The sequence below is a fragment of the Filicampus tigris genome, chromosome 20 (genome assembly GCF_054856515.1).
Source record: "Filicampus tigris isolate MCC_2025a chromosome 20, RoL_Ftig_1.0, whole genome shotgun sequence".
Lineage (NCBI taxonomy): Eukaryota > Metazoa > Chordata > Actinopteri > Syngnathiformes > Syngnathidae > Filicampus > Filicampus tigris.
Window position 1 is genome coordinate 1,058,190 of NC_141236.1, and position 20,010 is coordinate 1,078,199.

At 40.3% G+C, this 20,010-nt stretch overlaps 1 protein-coding gene across 4 annotated transcripts in view; it reads right to left on the reverse strand.

Moving 5' to 3' along the window:
* The window catches only part of epha7 (eph receptor A7), a 155,568-nt gene that overhangs the window by 38,343 nt on the left and 97,215 nt on the right, over nucleotides 1-20,010 (reverse strand). For 3 of the 4 annotated variants that reach the window (XM_086017950.1, XM_086017951.1, XM_086017948.1), the window contains 4 exons: nucleotides 18,178-18,305; nucleotides 8,460-8,628; nucleotides 4,816-4,924; nucleotides 1,162-1,217 (listed from right to left, as the gene is read on the reverse strand). In XM_086017950.1, coding sequence (XP_085874076.1) covers nucleotides 1,162-1,217; nucleotides 4,816-4,924; nucleotides 8,460-8,628; nucleotides 18,178-18,305 — 462 coding nt within the window. The remainder of the gene's footprint in view (nucleotides 1-1,161; nucleotides 1,218-4,815; nucleotides 4,925-8,459; nucleotides 8,629-18,177; nucleotides 18,306-20,010) is intronic. The other variant, XM_086017949.1, reaches the window with a different exon arrangement.

The window sequence follows — 20,010 nt, forward strand, 5'->3', positions numbered from 1 at the left end:
AATGTGCTTTTTGTAGAATGATCAGGGAAAAAAAAATATTATCACTCTAACATATGTTGTGACTGAGTAAGACTCGACTTAGCACTTGCTTGAACCAAGTAATGACTTGTCTGAAATTTGGTCGTGACTCGATTTGACTTGCTTGATTGTTTACCACAGTAACTTGGGACTTGCTTGAGATTTGAAGGTTATGACTTGAGACTTACTTGTGACTAGTATATCATCAGCCTCTTAAAATAATGGCTGAAGTCATACTTTGAATAATCTCTCAGGATGCTGGCCACCTCTGCTAAAACTGGCTGCATCCTTAGTTAACAGATCATTCAAATCTACGCCTGAAATGAAATTCTTAATACATATAAGATAATCAGAGTGTGGTTCAGTTTCTGAAAAAAATGAAAAAAGGACTCAGGCCATTATTTTAAGAGGGTGATGATATAATGACTTACCACCTCTGATGATCAAATTATTGATTATATTGATTATAATAATTGAGAAATCGTTTAGAGCCATTGTTTAACTTAGAATTGTCAAAATCCTCAGGTTTCAGCCTCTTAACAGTAATTCATTTTCTGTAGTCCTTCATGATTGCAATCTTTGGTGTTTAATCAAAATAAGCTAATTTGCTAACATTTGCTTTTACTTTGGAATGGAATAATCCATAGAATAATCGATTTTTAAAATATGCGATAGTGACTGCCCTACAACACACCAATCAACATTAAAGTCAAGGCTTCATTATCTTCCTTTTACAATATGTTTTCATATTTTGAGTGTGAAGCAAAATTGCCTCACTGTTACACTACTTTTGGAACAGAGGGTATTTAGCAGTAACAGATCAGGACCCACAGCACTGTCGTAGCCCTTTCTTTTTCAACTCAGCAGTTTGCCACCTGAGTGCATCATCCCTGTTTCAATTGGGGAAGTTGTCTGAAGTGGTGTCTCCGGGGGCATCATTAGGGGGCGTTGTATCAGTGTTTGAAAAACTGTAACTGATAGAATTTGTCCAGAAGAAGCACTTACAACAAAGCAACCTGTCCACACTCCCTCTTGCTTTTTAAACTGTCTGGCTTTTAATTTTTTGTTCATTCCTCATGGGTTCTACTACCCTCCTAGGCACACCATCATTTTTTTATGAACATGTACTGCATATGCACTTACACTGAAAGTAAAGCTCCTCGTCTCCCTCTTGATCCGCTTTACTGTACCCGCAGTGCCTGCAGCGGCATAAGAAGAGAGTGGCACAATCAGATTATGGCAGAGAATAAACACATTAAATTGCGTGAATGTCAATGCAGAAACCAATAGTTTGTTATAACTACAGTAGGCCTGTAGACTGTATTTTAGAAAAGTGTCTAATCATGATGAGTGCAACATAAAAACAAAACTGACGCTTTTTGACCTCCAATGAATATATATTTCAAAACAATTATACCCATGTGAAAAAAAGTCAAAAACAAACTGCCAACACTGCCATCATAAATCTTTTATTAAACAAACAGCCCATGTTTTCAATGAACATTTGAATATTCCATAGACGTTAAAAAAAAAAGTTATCCACTCTAAGGGCCTCATTTACAAAAGATTTGCATGTGGTGCAAACTTAATTGGGCGGCACAGTGATCGACTGGTTAGCATGTCCGCCTCACAGTTCAGAGGTCGTGGGTTCGATCCTGGCTCCGGCCTCCCTGTGTGGAGTTTGCATGCTCTCCCCGTGCCGGCGTGGGTTTTCTCCGGATACCCCGGTTTCCTCCCACATTCCAAAAACATGCAGGGAAAGTTGACTGGACTCTCTGAATTGCCCCTAGGTGTGATTGTGAGTGCGGATGTTTGTCTCTGTGTGCCATGCGGTTGGCTGGCAACCAATTCAGGGTGTCCCCCGCCTACTGTCCGAAGACAGCTGGGATAGGCTCCGGCACGCCCCGCGACCCTTGTGAGGATAAGCGGTATCGATAATGGATGGATGGATGGATGGATGCAAACTTAATTGCTCACACAAATCGTGAGGAGGCTGATCTTCTAACTTGATGCATCCAGGATTGCATCTGCCAAACGGGCAAAATTGCTACGTAATTCATTTTGCGTTTTGAGCTGAACGTGCAAAATACTGGCAGGAGTAGATGCACATAGATTCACTTAGCAGCGATGTGATTTACCAAATCGGAGATGAACTGCATGGCTGATTTTGTGTCTTTAAAAACCATGTCTGAAGAGCTGGTGCAAATGGGCACAGATGTGGTTAACCATGACTGCAGTTATTGTGGCTAGTAGCAGTCATAGCAAAATGACAGGCGACGGGGAGAACCCATTTTTTTTCTGCTTATTTAAACGTTTCTGAAATGCCATGAACAATAATTATTGAGACATACGGTCTTGTCAGCAATGCAATTTTTGAGCTTTTGGATGATCTAAGTAAGGACTGACTTATTATCTGGAACAAAACTTGATTCAACTCTGCATTTCCTTGCATCTGGGTCATTTCAGTGTACTGTGGCAATGGATGCTGGCCTCTTGCTATAATTTGACCCCTTATAACAGCTTTCAGAGCATCCAACAAAATGGGGGGGGTTCAACCTCTCCATTATCATTGAGCTCCAGATAGAGGTTTATTTATTTCTTAATGTTGTTTTTATAAGGAGGATCATTAATTAGACTACCATTCAGCTTCCATGATTTATTTCTAGGCCTAAGGTTCTAGTCAACGGAAAAATGTACAGGCGCATGATCACTTAGGTCCATTGTCCAAATGACACTTGTGGTTGTGATTATAATCCCGTCTGCTGGGAAAACAATCCCTCCAAATATCAATGAGACCTGCCTCCCCAAAAAGCTTATTCACTTTCTTGTACAAGACCTCTTGTCATAACTCTTACAAAAGGAGGAATCCAACATTGGTTGTAGGTGTATATTTAGATCTCCACCACAAATCAAAAGACCTTCTGTTCCATCTATACAACCCACAGTAACTTTTTAAATGACTTTTCCGCCTTACTCAACCTGTTATCCACATTCTCACCCAATGTAATCTTATAGGGTGACACCCACATTGAAAATAATAATCTGCCCCTTACCGAAGAATTGTTATCATGCTTGGACAGCTTTGGTTTCTTTCAGTATGTTGACAAAGTAGAGGAAATCAAGCCAAACATATTTTTTTTCAATAATATGTTCTCTGCAGGCCCACTAGTTGAAACATGACATTCTGATTAATTACATCTGTGAAATATGAGTTAAGCAGTAAAATTCACCCCTTTTTAGCCATTTCAGGGGGGAAGCCATTTTGTCACTTCTGTAGAAAATGACATCACAACTGCTCAGGGCTCAGGTAACGACCAATCACAGCTGAGCTTCAGAAAACAGGTGAGCCGTGATTGGTCATTACCTGAGCCCTATCCATATCTATCTATCTATCCATATATCCATCCGTCTGTCTCTTCCGTCCTGGCTCCGGCCTCCCTGTGTGGAGTTTACATGTTCTCACCGTCCGTGCCTGCGTGGTTTCTCTCCGGGTTCTCCGGTTTACTCCCGCATTCCAAAAACATGCATGGTAAGTTGATTGGACACTCTAAATTGCCCCTAGGTGTGATTGTGAGTGCGGATGTTTGTTTGTCTCTGTGTGTTTGTCTCCCCCGCCTACTGTCCGAAGACAGCTGGAATAGGCTCCAGCCCGCGACCCTTGTGCGGTATAGATAATGGATGTATTATGGATATACATATATATATATATATATATATATATATATATATATATATATATATGTAAGATGTCCGTGTCCCAACCGAGTAGCAGCAGTGAGGATGTTCGTTGCCAGAAAACCAGACAACCATCTCACATCCCTGCTTGTACTTGGAGGAGTTATTCTAAAACAGCTCTATTGAAATACGCTGCAAACTTTAATTTACTTGAATTTATTAGCCTTGTAGGCTTCCTAAATCAGATCATTTTTAATGGGCATGTATGCAGCTGAAACAGGTAGCCTTCAATGTTACATTTTAATATAACATTATAATCATTATCATAGAAATGTTTTTGGGGGGAGGTGGGATAGGGCACAATATGCTCCTGTGATGCAGCCCAAGCTTTTGTCCTTCAACTTAAGTCAAACGTTTTGGGGTGGGGTGGATGAATGTAAGATTAATCAGAAAATTGAAACATGAACGTGAATACTTTTGACACTGATCTGACAATAATGAATTTACTAGCATACTCATCTACCTGGCCCCTATGAAAATCTGTTCTGTCTCCTCCTCAACTGCTCCCTGATTAAGCCCTCAGCTCAGGTCAATGAAATCTTAAGGTCGGCAACTTGAGTGACTTGAGTGAAAACCCGTATCCCAACACACCAACAAATGCACATAGCCCACTTTTCTCTTTACAAGGATTCAATAGCCCATTCATGAATGGCTGAACTCCAAATTGTAAATGCAACCCCAAATCACAATGCATTTTATTGGCAATGTCATTGTTGTGTGATAGATCAGACAGAAAAAACAAACAAATTGTTAACAAAATCAAATATTTACAAAAACACTTTGTTTTCGATTTGCTGCATCATCGTGCAATCTTTGACACTAAACCTGTTTATCATGTGACAGATTCCTAAGAAACCACCTTGAAAAACTAGTCTATCATCCAACACAGATAATTATGTTGGACCTCAGGGAACAAAAAGATCACAGTCCATTAGCACAACATGCCATGACAGGATGGGTGTGCGTGTATGCGGGTGACGACAAGGCTTGTGAATGACAGAAAAGCTAATTGGCAATCAGACTCATAAAAGTGGCGTGTCAATGGGGCCTGAGAGAGCATACCTTCTCCCGATGATAAAGCCAAACACCATGAACACCAGGATTATGGTTCCTGCAACTGCTACCACTGCTATGATGATGACAGGGTTCTGCTCGCTGGAGACAATTGCAGCTGGTGAGAGGGACACGCACACAAAAACATACACAGACAAACATGCAGAAAAATAGAAATGCTCAGAGTTAACTTTAAAAGAGAAAGACTGCAGTCATTAAGACATGACTGAACACAATGAATAGCATTGGGATTGATATGCTATCTTTACTCCTTCCATACACCTCCAAATCCTGCCTGCCTGCCACAAACGCAGCCCTCCTGCCACTACACACCCCTGGACGATTCAATTTTTTCTTTGTTGTATATGGGTCTCCTTTTGTCCTGCCTGTTTTCCATTTCTCTAGGTGTGTTGCAGCAGCGAGAGATGGAAAACAGACAGGACAGCAGCCCTAAAGGACCGGCTGGACATGCCTGGTGTTTGATGATCTTCATGACTGGTTATTTTTTTGGTATGTCATCTTAATCAGTAGTGCAGAGGTTGTGGGTTCGAATCCGGCCCCAGCCTTCCTGTGTGGAGTTTGCATGTTATCACCGTGCCTGCATGAGTTTTCTCCGGGTACTCCGTTTTCCTCCCACATTCCAAAAACATGCATGATAGGTTTATTGGACACTCTAAATTGTCCCTAGATATGATTGTGAGTGTGGAAGGTTGTTTGTCTTAATTTTTTTCATGGAATGTAATCCCTACCATGTTCTCTAGAATTTATACAAGTTTCAGACATGACCTTTTTTTTATTTTATTTTTTTTATTGTTTAGCAGCAATAAGGTCTCAATGCGTACATACCTCAAAATATTCATTGAATATTCAGTTACTATTCAATTAATATTCCTTGAAAGTTAAAAATCATCGAATATTAATTGAAAGTTGAACATTGATTGTGTGTTTCTTGAATAATCATTGCAAATCTCAGGGCATGGATCCTTTGACTCCATATTGCTGCTCAAATATAAATGTTACATCTATGAAACTTGTTTTAGAAAACGTGAGAGATTACATTTCATGATAAACTTTGTCAAGGTCATGTGATCCACAGGGTCAATTTCAAGGTCAAATTTTAGGTCAAAATGTAAAGTTACCAACCTTCTGAATGATTGCTAATTTGGGTTCCTTGTTGGATTCCCTTTCAAACAATACCTGTTTTGTCAAGATTGACCCAGTATTTCCTGAGATTCAAGGGTTCAAAGGAAGGTGACCATGCCCCTTTTTGGCAAACTAATTAAAACTCCCAAAACCATGTTCTGATTGACCTAAAATGTGAAATTTAGAGTTGTACCATCACTATCAACAAGTACAGCAAGTTTCATTAAAATCAAAACCGTTCTGTTACACTAACTGGGTGATTTGGCATGGAATGACCCAGTGGGGCCAAACTGTAATTTAGCGATGACAGATGCGTGGTTAAAATAACGATGACAGAGTGACGGACAGACGGACTGACGATTGATGGACTGTTCGACTGGTGAAATATACTGACAGTCCTAAAATGATGGCGATGACCTGTAATTTACCAATGATGAAAGTGAGGTTAAAATAACGACAGAATGACGGACTGACGAGCACAGTTTGGTCAGGCTTGAGGTAATCACGGATTGACGATGGCGGACGGGTGTCCAGCTGCTGGCGAATGACGGACCGGCAAAATTTACTGACGCGTCCACCTCTGGTGTCTCCTAAGTTGTCATTTTACTACAATACTCTACAGGTATGTTTGCCTAAGTAAGTTACAGTACAGTAAATTCTAAAATGCATGTTAGTGTCACTGCTCAAAGAAAGAATGAAAACATCTTGATGGTGCTAAAAAATGTAATAACATTTATTCAGTTTAGATTTATGAATGAAAAAGCTAAAAATAGTTTCGAACATTGTAGATTTTAGCTGTTTTAATTCATCAGCACCCCTCAATGAAATGAACAAATACTCTACATACAGCGGCCCTCCATCTTGTGTGAGTGATTAGTTTCAATTGGGAATATGCTCACAACACAAATGTTTTTCATTTTGCATCGTCTTTTCCCCAGTGACATTATGTCAGCATAAATGGTAGCAATTTGTTATAGTTTTTTTTTTTAAAACAAATAATTTCCCTTGGCTATAACTATAGTTAGCGGTGATAACAATAAGGTTGAGCATATCTCTTAAGTGTGGCTGGCGACCAGTTCGGGGTGTAGTCTGCCTTCGCCCATTGACGGCTGGGATAGGCTCCAGCAACTCCCCGCGACCCTATATAGGATAAGCGGTTTGGAAGATGACATGACATGACATATCTCTTAAGTGTAAATTCTGTGTTACAAACTGCACTGATGATATGCTGTGGTCTAATTCTCCCACTATCAGGCAATGGTGCAAATTGTGAAAGTCAAGAGAAGATTGTTTTGAAAATTACAGTTGGTGGATAATTTTGGACTGGAAGGCTGGTATTCTGGATGTTTTATACAGTATGTCTCCCTGCTACAAAATACCTGATTGAAATGATCAGGATCATTAATTCAGCTTCTGCAGAGTTTGCTGATGAGCTGATAGGGAGACATAAAACATCCAAGATACCGGCCCTCAAGAAATGAAATTGCCCACACCTGGTTTAGGCAAATGAATCTGTAATCTCAGCTATTTTTTTCTTGGTGATACCTACAACACGTGTTACATTTAAATTCGATAATATAAGTACATAAAATAAATAATCTGTTGTTACTGTTCATTAAATATAATCCATCTTTTATAACTGCAAGTCAACCTGTCAAGAGAGAGCAATGTCCCTATCTCCACTCTTAAGGCCTAGATAGACAAATACGACGTTGGCCAACTAGGACCGACGCCGACCCCCTGTGGTGCTGAAAAAATACACCGCAACGACAGACAGCGATGCTGACCATTAAAGTAACTTCTGCGCATGCGTGAGATTAATACCCCTCCATACCATTGGCGGCGGTAGTCACTATTCCTCATGGTTAGAGAATGCCAACCGGAAAGCTATTGGCCCGGGACGGGTTATAAAAACGTAAAGTATGAATTCAGCTTTATTTTTCGCTAACGGTGAACTCCTCTGTGAAGCAAACCACTACGCTCTTGACACAGTATCGTGAAATACTTACATTGTCAACCCTCGCTCTTGTACTTGTAAGAAGATTATTAAGGCAGCAAAGGCACTGTTTATCTGCATTTGTCACTTTCTCTTATTGCCCTGTGTGCTGATTTGCTAGCTAACAGCCAATCAGAGAGGCCAAATGTCATGACTCACGACACCGATTCAACATGCTGAAATGCCCACCAGACGCTTCCTGTTGGGGGCTGATGTTATGACAGTGTTCGCTACATCAACCGACGTCCGATTGGTGTATCTAGGCCTTTAAGGCTGTAAATGATGATTTAGTTCCCCCTCCCCACCTCCAATTGTTTTGTGCTTCAAATATTACTTACTTAACACAATATTGTGGGTAAAGATATTGAAACTGAACGTTAGAATGTTTATAAAAAAACAAATATTGCACCGTGAATAAAATTGACATTTTTGAGGGACATATAAAGAGAAATACAGCACATATTGAATAACAGTCACACTCAACAATAATAAAGTATGCAATGGTAGACCTTACCAGTTGCCTCTTCCTTTGTCGTTATCTCTAATCTGGGCCCAAAAGTTCCATATCCTGCCTGTGTGAAGGCTCTTATCTGGAAAACATAGGCTGTACTGGGCTTCAGGTTGTTCACAGTTGCTGATGTGGATTTGGCCCTTACTGTCGAATAGGTTCGGTCCTTCTGATCCTATGGTAAAAGTTAAATGAGAATAAATTAAACATTTTCTGTTTGGGTGAGAGCAAACATTAAATAAGGTCTGAGTCGTCATATCTGGCCAAGTCAACATACAATGAAAATACTTTAACCAATATAGTGGTGCCACTTTCCAATAGTCTATGAAATTGGATTTACCCCAAATCAGGGAAAATATGGACCTGTCCTAATGTTTGATATCACATAAGAGAAACATGCATGTCATCTCAGCATACAGTATGTCACAAGATTTCCATTTAACAAGCAACAAAGGATTAACTCTACAAGTTTAATGTTAACAGTGGTTATTTATACCCATGTGACATTTAATTAGTTAAAAGTATGTCTCACTGAGTCAGGTAAATTAATTGATGAAACAAAAACAAAAGATATGTTCATAGCACTACTACATCAGCAACAGGAAAAAGGTTTTGTAACAATTATTGTGGACTCGACAAATAACAGACTGGATGCACTTCGATGAGAGATAGAGGAGGTAAAATCTGTGGACCAAAACTGCCCAAATCAAAAATAAATAAAAGTGACAATAAAACCAAATATAAAAAATATAATTGAAATGAGCAGTCCACTGATAGTGTAGTGGTACACACGCCTGAGTTGTGTGCGGGCAGCGTGGGATCGATTCCCGCTCAGTGACAGTGTCTATGTGTACCCTGCGACTGGCTGGCGACCAGTTCGGGGTGTAGTCTGCCTTCGCCCATTGACGGCTGGGATAGGCTCCAGCAACTCCCCGCGACCCTGTATAGGATAAGCGGTTTGGAAGATGACATGATGATAATTGAAATGAATAGAATAAATATGAATAAAATGATATTGAACTATATTTGTGCATTTATTTTTGTATTTATTTCCACATTTAGTTTGCTACTTATTTTTATTTTGGGGTGTTTATTTTTACTTTTATTTTGTTTTAGACATTTACTTGTTTGTATTTCCATATTTTTCTTTCTTTTTCTTTTTTCAGGACCGCCCTCACATCTGAATGACATTTCCTTCTGCATTTCATGCTAAAATTAAGAAATGTTATTCTAATGAGGGGGCGGTCCAAAGTGTGTTGAACTATTCGCCTAACTATTCAATATTTCGAACCGCCTCACTAGCTTGCGTGGGTGGCGAGCAGAGCCGCGAAGCCTCCGCCGCCCATCTGCGGTAGCTTCCACGATCGAACCGCCGCCGCAAGCAGGTGGCAAGCGAAGGCCGCAAGCCCTCTGCTGCACACCTGCACGACCATCCACGATCAAATCCATATTTACCGCCATTGAGAGTCGTGTGGTGTTAACGGTCAAGACACAAGACTTCTCGCTGTTGCTCACTAGCAGGCCGATCATACCTAGTTGATTCTTGCACTGAAATGTCAATCAACCAATAGGCGAATAGTTCAACCCAAGACACACTTAAGTCCACCCCATCATTTGCATTTTTTAACATTTCTTTCTGCACTGCAGGACCACAACTGCCAAAATAAAACATAAATTAAAAAAAAGTGAAAATAAAAAATATACTTGAAAAATTTTTTTTTATATATATATATATATATATATATTATATGGAAATAAGAACAACAAAAATATATAACACAAAATAAAAGCAAAAATATACAAAAATAAAAAAAAATATTTAAAAATAAAAAAATAAATAGCAAAATGAATGTGGGAATAAATAGTAGTACAGTAGTAGTACATTGTTTATTCTGTCATCAATCATCCAGTACAATCCATAATATACACACAATACAACAATTTACACTCAAATAACCCATGACAGAATGGCACAGGCAGAAGCTAAGCTTATTTAAGCCTGACCTTTTCTCCCCCTTGAGGTAATGTGGAGCTGCATTTACATATTTACATTTTATGCAAATACGAAAAGGACAAAACGAAAATAGTTAAATATCAATTTATGTATAGTTTATTTTATTTTTTCAATTATATTTTTTTATATTCGTTTTCATTTTCACTTTTATTTATTTTTGATTTTGACAGTTTTGGTCCTCCAAAAATCAAGCTTACAATACACACAAAAATAGGTGGACAATTTAAAAACGGACAACGATAAGCAGGCCGAATACAACAAAGCCATAGAAGCGGATGTCTGTAAAGTATGTAAAAGACTGCTGGCTCTCACAGACAAAATGGACTACCTGGAAGGACAACCCAGGAGAAAAAAAAGATAGTATTTGATGGAATTCCGGCGTCACCAAGAGAGTCATGGACGGAGACTGAAGAAAAAGTCGTCAAGTGATAAATGAAAATGAAAAGTGGTTGATATAGAAAGGGATCACCGCACAGGAAAACCTGGAGGAGACAGCAAAGCTAGACCAATACCTGTGGTAGTAAAATTCCAAAGATTCAAGGACAAATCAAATATTCTACAAAAAGCCAAGAATCTTAAGGGAATGAGAAATTTCCTAAATGAGGACTATACATATGCTGTAAAAAGAAAAAGAAAAGTGCTGCCTGAACTGAGAGCTGCAAGAGAAAAAGGAGAAATTGCATACTTGTGACAGGACAAGTTGATTACCTATCCCCACACAAGCACACCTAAACTCCATAGTGGCAATTAATCCACAAAACTATGGGAAAGAAAACAAAAAATAAAAATGAAAAAAAAGGCACCAAAACATTCAATATAATAAGCTCACAGTATATGGTGACAACAACCGTACCACAATTACATACCCATAGCAGCACACTGAAAAACCTGATAAACAAAACTGTTAGAGACCCTACTGTAATCGTAAATCTACATACTAAAAAAATTGACTTCAAAACCTTCGAATATACTGACCACAAGACATTCGATCCTGAGAAAAATTTGGACCCAGACAATCAGTTCTACAAAAATAATCACAGCAGTTCTAATTCAGAGTACTACATGAATTCAATATAAACATCCATCCATCAATCAATCAATCAATCAATCAATCAATCAATCACATTTTATTTATATAGCACTTTTCATACATAAAAATGCAACTCAAAGTGCTTTAAAACATTCAAAGCAAAACATAGAATTATCTTCAATCAAAAGACAAGATAAATTATTTAAAAGTTGTTGAAAGCCAAACTAAAAAGGTGTGTCTTGAGCTTCCTCTTAAAAATATCAACAGTCTCTGCAGACCTGACATCCTCTGGCAGGCTATTCCAAAGGTGAGGACCAAAATGGCTGAATGCAGCCTCGCCATGCATTTTGGTCCTCACCCTTGGAATAAATAAAAGGCCGGCGCCAGAGGACCTCAGGATCCGCGAGGGCTGGTATGATAAAAGCAAATCAGATAAATAAGATGGCCCAAGACCATTAACACATTTATAAACTAATAAAAGTACTTTAAAATCGATCCTGAAACACACAGGGAGCCAATGCAGCAATTTCAAAACTGGCGTAATGTGCTCCCGCCCTCTGGTTCTCGTCAGCACCCGAGCGGCTGAATTCTGCAGTAGTTGCAGTGGTGAAATGCTCTTTTTCGGGAGGCCAGAGAGCAGGGCATTACAGTAATCTAAACGACAGGAAATAAAGGCATGCATCAGCACTTCCGTGTTAGCCTGAGAGAGAAACGGGCGGACTCTGGCGATATTCTTAAGGTGATAAAAACCAATCTTGGTTACATTTTTAATATGAGGAATAAAACTGAGCTCAGAGTCAAAAATGACGCCATTATCTATACCGCTTATCCTCACAAGGGTAAAACCCGCGCAGGCACGGCGAGAACATGCAAACTCCACACAGGGAGGCTGGAGCCAGGATTGAACCCACGACCTCTGAACTGTGAGGCGGACGTGCTAACCATTCAGCCACCGTGCCACCATGATTTAAACAGTTAACTTTAATATTTTGTTAAATAAGTAATTAAAATGTATGATAGACAATTTGACTGTCTATCAATACATCTACTTGCAGTGCCTGTGGTCTTGCACACACGTACGGAGCGGAGAGCGGAGAAGACGAACAGATAATTAGGTCCGAATACATAAATACTTTTGGAGACTTGGAAACATTGTATATGGTCATCGATAAATAAAAGACTTATTTAATCGATCTATGACCGTTTTGATGAATTTAAAGTTATCTTTACCTATTGTAAATTCCTCATTAGTGCTTCATTTACACAGGTATTGGTTTACTGTTTCATTTGTGTGTTTTACACCAGGCATGTTTTTGGGAAGCTAATGGGTCCTTTCTTTACGTGGATTTATCTCGGGCATATTGTTGGACAGCTAAGGGGTCTTAACAAGAGACGTTTCGAGTCTGTTAACCGTTAGCCGGGGCGGCACGGTGGTCGACTGGTTAGCACGTCCGCCTCACAGTTCAGAGGTCATGGGTTCGATCCCGTCCCCGGCCTCCCTGTGTGGAGTTTGCATGTTCACCCCCGTGCCTGTGTGGGTTTTCTCCGGGTACTCCGGTTTCCTCCCACATTCCAAAAACATGCATGTTAAGTTGATTGGACTCTCTAAATTGCCCCTACGAGTGATTGTGAGTGCGGATGTTTGTCTCTGTGTGCCCTGCGATTGACTGGCAACCAATTCAGGATGCCCCCCGCCTACTGCCCGAAGACAGCTGGGATAGGCTTTAGCAAGCCCCGCGACCCTTGTGAGGATAAGCGGTATAGATAATGGATGGATGGATGGATAGCCGTTAGCGGCAGATGCGCGCTGTCTTCGTCGTCGTGTACGCGCCGGGATTGGGCGAGTTGCTGAGCTCTGTGGAATGGATTGGAGTGCTATTAAAGCCACGTTGTTCCCTATATCTGTGTCCGGTCACGATCTTTGATTCGAGTGACTGTTTGGATGAAGTTCTCCGGCGAATCCCCCCAAATTCACATACAGTCCTAATATTACCGTAACTTTCTTGTAATTCTACATGTGTGAATGTTAGTTAAATGTTACCATCGTAGCTCCGTGGAAATGATGTGTACTAAGTGCACAATTTTACTATTTTGATTTATATGGACACATTCATCAGCGTTACGCAACGGAGGCAACTTGGCTTCCGAGTGGTGGAAGGGGGGCGTTGTGTAATGTAACGTAAGCATACCGTTCAGCCTGTTGTTGTCTCTATTCTATTTTTATTTTAAATTGTTCGTCATTTAAAGTTTAAATGACATGTCTGTTTTTGGTGTTGGGTTTTATCAAATAAATTTCTTTCAAAAATGCGACTTATACTCCAGTGAGATTGATATATGTTTTTTAATTCTTTATTGTGCATTTTATGGCTGGTGCGACTTTTACTCCGGAGCGACTTAAAGACCGGAAAATACGGTATAGCAAATTAATCTAAAAAGAAAAATATTTCATACTGTATGTAACTTGTCATTCAAATCCGGTATCTTTCCATCAAAAATGAAAATAGCAAAAGTCATTCCAATTTATAAAAATGGAGATGGACAATAACTTGCTCTGCCACAATACTCAGAAGCTGTTCAAAATCAGAGAAAGTTGCTATGATTTCAGGGGCACAAGTCTCTACAAAAAAATACAAAACAAGAACAAACATTACACTGTTTTTTGACTGGTTTTATTCCTATCTCACAGACCGATATTTCTTTGTAAGTATGGATACTTGTTCCTCCAAAACCCATGAAATTAAATGTGGGGTTCCTCAAGGTTCGATTTTAGGCCCCCTACTTTTTAATCTTTATATGCTTCCCCTCGGGGATGTCATCAGGGGACACGGCATCAGCTTTCACAGCTATGCTGATGACACGCAGCTGTATATTGCCGTGTCTCCTGATGACACAGGACCCATTGATACCCTTTTAAATTGCATTTTAGATATCAAGTCATGGATGGCAGATAATTTCCTACAGCTCAATCAGGACAAGACTGAGGTTTTAGTTATCGGTCCCGAAGGTCAGAGAGAGAAGCTTTTACCAAAACTACACATTTTTAATCCCTCACATTGAGTGAAGAACCTTGGCGTCATTTTTGACTCTGAGCTCAGTTTTATTCCTCATATTAAAAATGTAACCAAGATTGTTTTTTATCACCTTAAGAATATCGCCAGAGTCCGCCCGTTTCTCTCTCAGGCTAACACGGAAGTGCTGATGCATGCCTTTATTTCCTGTCGTTTAGATTACTGTAATGCCCTGCTCTCTGGCCTCCCGAAAAAGAGCATTTCACCACTGCAACTACTGCAGAATTCAGCCGCTCGGGTGCTGACGAGAACCAGAGGGCGGGAGCACATTACGCCAGTTTTGAAATTGCTGCATTGGCCCCCTGTGTGTTTCAGGATCGATTTTAAAGTACTTTTATTACTATTTACAACTTTTATCAATCAATCAATCAATCACATTTTATTTATATAGCACTTTTCATACATAAAAATGCAACTCAAAGTGCTTTAAAACATTCAAAGCAAAACATAGAATTATCTTCAATCAAAAGAAAAGATAAATTATTTAAAAGTTGTTGAAAGCCAGACTAAAAAGGTGTGTCTTGAGCTTCCTCTTAAAAATATCAACAGTCTCTGCAGACCTGACGTCCTCTGGCAGGCTATTCCAAAGGTGAGGACCAAAACGGCTGAATGCAGCCTCGCCATGCATTTTGGTCCTCACCCTTGGAATAAATAAAAGGCCGGCGCCAGAGGACCTCAGGATCCGCGAGGGCTGGTATGATAAAAGCAAATCAGATAAATAAGATGGCCCAAGACCATTAACACATTTATAAACTAATAAAAGTACTTTAAAATCGATCCTGAAACACACAGGGAGCCAATGCAGCAATTTCAAAACTGGCGTAATGTGCTCCCGCCCTCTGGTTCTCGTCAGCACCCGAGCGGCTGAATTCTGCAGTAGTTGCAGTGGTGAAATGCTCTTTTTCGGGAGGCCAGAGAGCAGGGCATTACAGTAATCTAAACGACAGGAAATAAAGGCATGCATCAGCACTTCCGTGTTAGCCTGAGAGAGAAACGGGCGGACTCTGGCGATATTCTTAAGGTGATAAAAACCAATCTTGGTTACATTTTTAATATGAGGAATAAAACTGAGCTCAGAGTCAAAAATGACACCAAGGTTCTTCACACAATGTGAGGGATTAAAAATGTGTAGTTTTGGTAAAAGCTTCTCTCTCTGACCTTCGGGACCGATAACTAAAACCTCAGTCTTGTCCTGATTGAGCTGTAGGAAATTATCTGCCATCCATGACTTGATATCTAAAATGCAATTTAAAAAGGTATCAATGGGTCCTGTGTCATCAATTTTAAATAATTTATCTTTTCTTTTGATTGAAGATAATTCTATGTTTTGCTTTGAATGTGGCGGCACGTGGTCGACTGGTTAGCACGTCCGCCTCACAGTTCAGAGGTCGTGGGTTCGATCTCGGCTCCGGCCTCCCTGTGTGGAGTTTGCATGTTCTCCCCGTGCCTGCGTGGGTTTTCTCCGGGCACTCCGGTTTCCTCCCACATTCCAAAAACATGCATTATAAGTTGATTGGATACTCTAAATTGCCCCTAGGTGTGATTGTGAGTGCGGATGTTTGTCTCTGTGTGCCCTGCGATTGGCTGGCAACCAGTTCAGGGTGTCCCCCGCCTACTGCCCAAAGACAGCTGGGATAGGCTCCAGCACGCCCCGCGACCCTTGTGAGGAGAAGCGGTACAGATAATGGATGGATGGATGCTTTGAATGTTTTAAAGCACTTTGAGTTGCATTTTTATGTATGAAAAGTGCTATATAAATAAAATGTGATTGATTGATTGATTGATTAAGCAAACGTGTGTTTCTGTAAGAAGAGGCGTAAATTTGTGGAATAATTTGAATTGAAATTGACCTGAAAACATGTGAATCACTTTCTGTGTTCAAAAACAGGTTCAAAAGTAAAGTACAAAAAGACTATATAAATCGGCTAAAATTCAGTTAATTGCCCAAATGCCGTAATTTTGTGTAAATGTGTTAAATTGAGTGTAATGTAATGAAATATTAATTATGAGTATGAGAGTATAATGATACATGAATGTGCCAAAGTGTGTGCTTAAATATTGCATGTATGTAGGCATACACACGTAAAAGTACGGTAAGTAAATGAGTAGGTTTATATATTGACTTTTCTTTTCTTGTTGAGACATACTACATGAATGACCAATTACTGTATTAATTTGAAAATACACAAAGAACAAGGGGTAGGACTAGATAAATTATTACTTCCTCCTACTCCCTTTCGAACATGTAAACTGTGCTTAATGTTGAGCAGTTATGTCTTCTCTTTTAATTCTTTTTGTAACTTCATACGTGATTGTTTTCTGTTTTCTGTTTGTATGTTCAATAAACAAACAAACAACAAAGAAACATATACATTAGGGGTGTAACGGTACGCTAAATCACTTTTTTTTTTTTTTTAAACTTCGGTTTCGGTATATTTTTGGAACAAAATAACTGATTTTTTATTTTATTGTTTATTTCGAAAAAGTTGAGAAGTAAACGGTACATTTTTTAGAAAAAATAATTAAAAGCGAACCATTCGGTGGTATTCTAAGAAATTACACCAGAATAAAAAATACACTAACAATAAAGATCTCTTAATTTTGAAAATTATTAAGACACTGAAATCTTTAAACACTCAGCACCAACAGCCTATGACACATCTAAGTATTCAAGTCAAAGACAAGTTGTCATTACAGTACATATATACACTTTTTGTGATGAAAAAAAATGCATACAATAACAGTTACAATTATTGCTAACTATATTAAAACTCTTTTTAAAATGAAAAAAATACAGAAACTTTAAAAAGTCTTTATGAAATTGTATACACTTTTTAGGCATTGACATCTTTGAATGTTCAACAGCATATTTTAACGAATTGGGTTATCTGTGTTGTGGTCGGATTTGTGTGTTGCTGAGTTGTGATGTTGATGATGATCGTACGGCAAGCGAGAGGAGCAGCGGAGAACGAAGAAGAGTGTGAGCAGTTGTACTTGGATTAATAAGAACCTGATCATTAAACTAGCTCTGACAACTGCGCGTTTCTGGAAGACACTACAATATGATAAATCTCGCTATTTAATCTCGCTTGCTTCCTTGTCTAAGAAACATTCACAGTCGGATGATGCCGTGCATGTTAGATATGCTACCAGCAACATAGCCGCCGATCTCAATTTGCAATGTCGGCATCCAACTTTGGCACTCCTCCACGTACCTTTCCTCATCGGCGATTTTAACAGGAAAGCCAGAATGTTCCCAAACAGGAGATCGCAGTGTTCGGGGGGGACCTTCGAGCTCTGGCTCTTTCTTTTGTGCCGCCACCCTCCTCTCCCGCGTGCAACAGTCAATAGCGCCCGTTCGTAAGCTCGCGCTAATAATAAAAGCTGATCAGAAACGGTACGCAAGGTGGACCGAACCAAGCATGCCATACCAAAACCTATTAAAACACAATACACCCACGTATACCGTTACACCCTAATATATATACATACACATATATATATATATATATATATATATATATATATATATATATATATATATATATATATATATATAAACACACACCTATATACAGCATACAGTATAAAGAAAGACAAACATTTACCTACTTTTTTATAGTATTTGATTTCATATTCTGTGATGGCCCCATTGAGTTGTCGCGGCTCCTCCCATGAAAGCTGGATGCTGCGCTGCTGCACTTTCTCCTTGATGACCTCACTGACCAGTGATGGCACTGCTGAGAGAAGAATATGCATGGCAAGAATAAGACCTTTGTTCCTACATGAATGAACCAACTCATTAATCAGCTGCAACGACTCCATCAACAATCAGTGGCCCTTATTAGAAACTGATAAATATCCACAGGAAAAAATAAATAAGGTACAGACAACGCAATACTTGCATTCCGAAGTCAATTTAATTAAATTCTAATTCCCTTTTTAGCGATACGGGGATAAAAAAATATATAGATATATCTTGATAGTTTTAAAAAAAAAAAAACTCAATAATGATAATTTGACGATATTCTTGAATAAAATATTGAATAAAAAAAATATTTTTAATCTGCACTTGCTTCACAGAACAATTATGGATGGACAGTGTTTGTGAACACTAGCTCTTGTTTATATTTTAACTTGCTTACTACAGCTTCTTCTCGCCTCCATGAGCCGTCACCTTACCGTGGTGGAGGGGTTTGCGCGTCCCACTGATCCTAGGAGCTAAGTTGTCTGGGGCTTTATGCTCCTGGCAGAGTCACCCATGGCAAACAAGTCCTAGGTGAGGGACCAGAATAAGCTCGGCTCAAATGACCCCTTATGATGAAAAATAAAATGGACTCCAGGTGCTCTGCGAGCTGGGCGGCGGTAAAAAGCAGGGACCTTGGCGGTCCGATCCCCGGCTACAGAAACTAGCTCTTGGGACATGGAATGTCACCTCTCTGGCAGGGAAGGAGCCCGAGCTGGTGTGTGAGGCTGAGAAGTTCCGACTAGATATAGTCAGGCTCACCTCCACACATAGCTTGGTCTCTGGTACCAGTCCTCTCGAGAGGGGTTGGACACTCAGGTGTGGGCATACTTATTGCCCCCTGGCTTGACGCCTGTACATTGTGGTTTACCGCGGTGGGCAAGAGGGTAGCCTCCCTCCGCCTTAGGGTGGGGGGGAAAGTTCGTGACCGTTGTTTGCGCTTATACACCAAACAGCAGTTCAGAGTACCCACCCTTTTTGTAGTCCTTTGAGGGTGTGCTGGAGAGCGCTCCACCTGGGGACTCCATTGTTCTGCTGGAAGACTACAATGCTCACGTGGGCAATGACAGTGAGACCTGGAAGGGCGTGATTGGGAGGAACGGCCCCCCCAGTCTGAACCTGAGCGGTGTTCGGTTACTGGACTTCTGTGCTCATCACGAATTGTCCATAACGAACACCATGTTCAAACATAAGGGTGTCCATATGTGCACTTGGCACCAGGATACCCTAGGCCGCAGTTCGATGATCGACTTTATAGTCGTATCATCGGATTTGCGGCCGCATGTTTTGGACACTCGGGTGAAGAGAGGGGCGGAGCTGTCAACTGATCACCATTTGGTGGTAAGTTGGCTTCGATGGTGGGGGAAGATGCCGGTCCAACCTGGCAGACCCAAACGCATTGTGAGGGTTTGCTGGGAACGTCTGGCAGAATCCCTTTCAGAAGGAGTTTCAACTCCCACCTCCCGCAGAAGTTTGCCCACAACCCGGGGGAAGTGGGAGACATCGAGTCCAAGTGGACCATGTTTCGAGCCTACATTGTTGAGGCGGCCGATTGGAGCTGTGGCCGCAAGGTGGTCGGTGCCTGTCGTGCCGGCAATCCCCGAACCCGCTAGTGTACACCAGTGGTAAGGGATGCTGTCCAGCTGAAGGAGTCCTATCGGGCCTTTTTGGCCTGCGGGACTCCGGAGGCAGCTGACGGG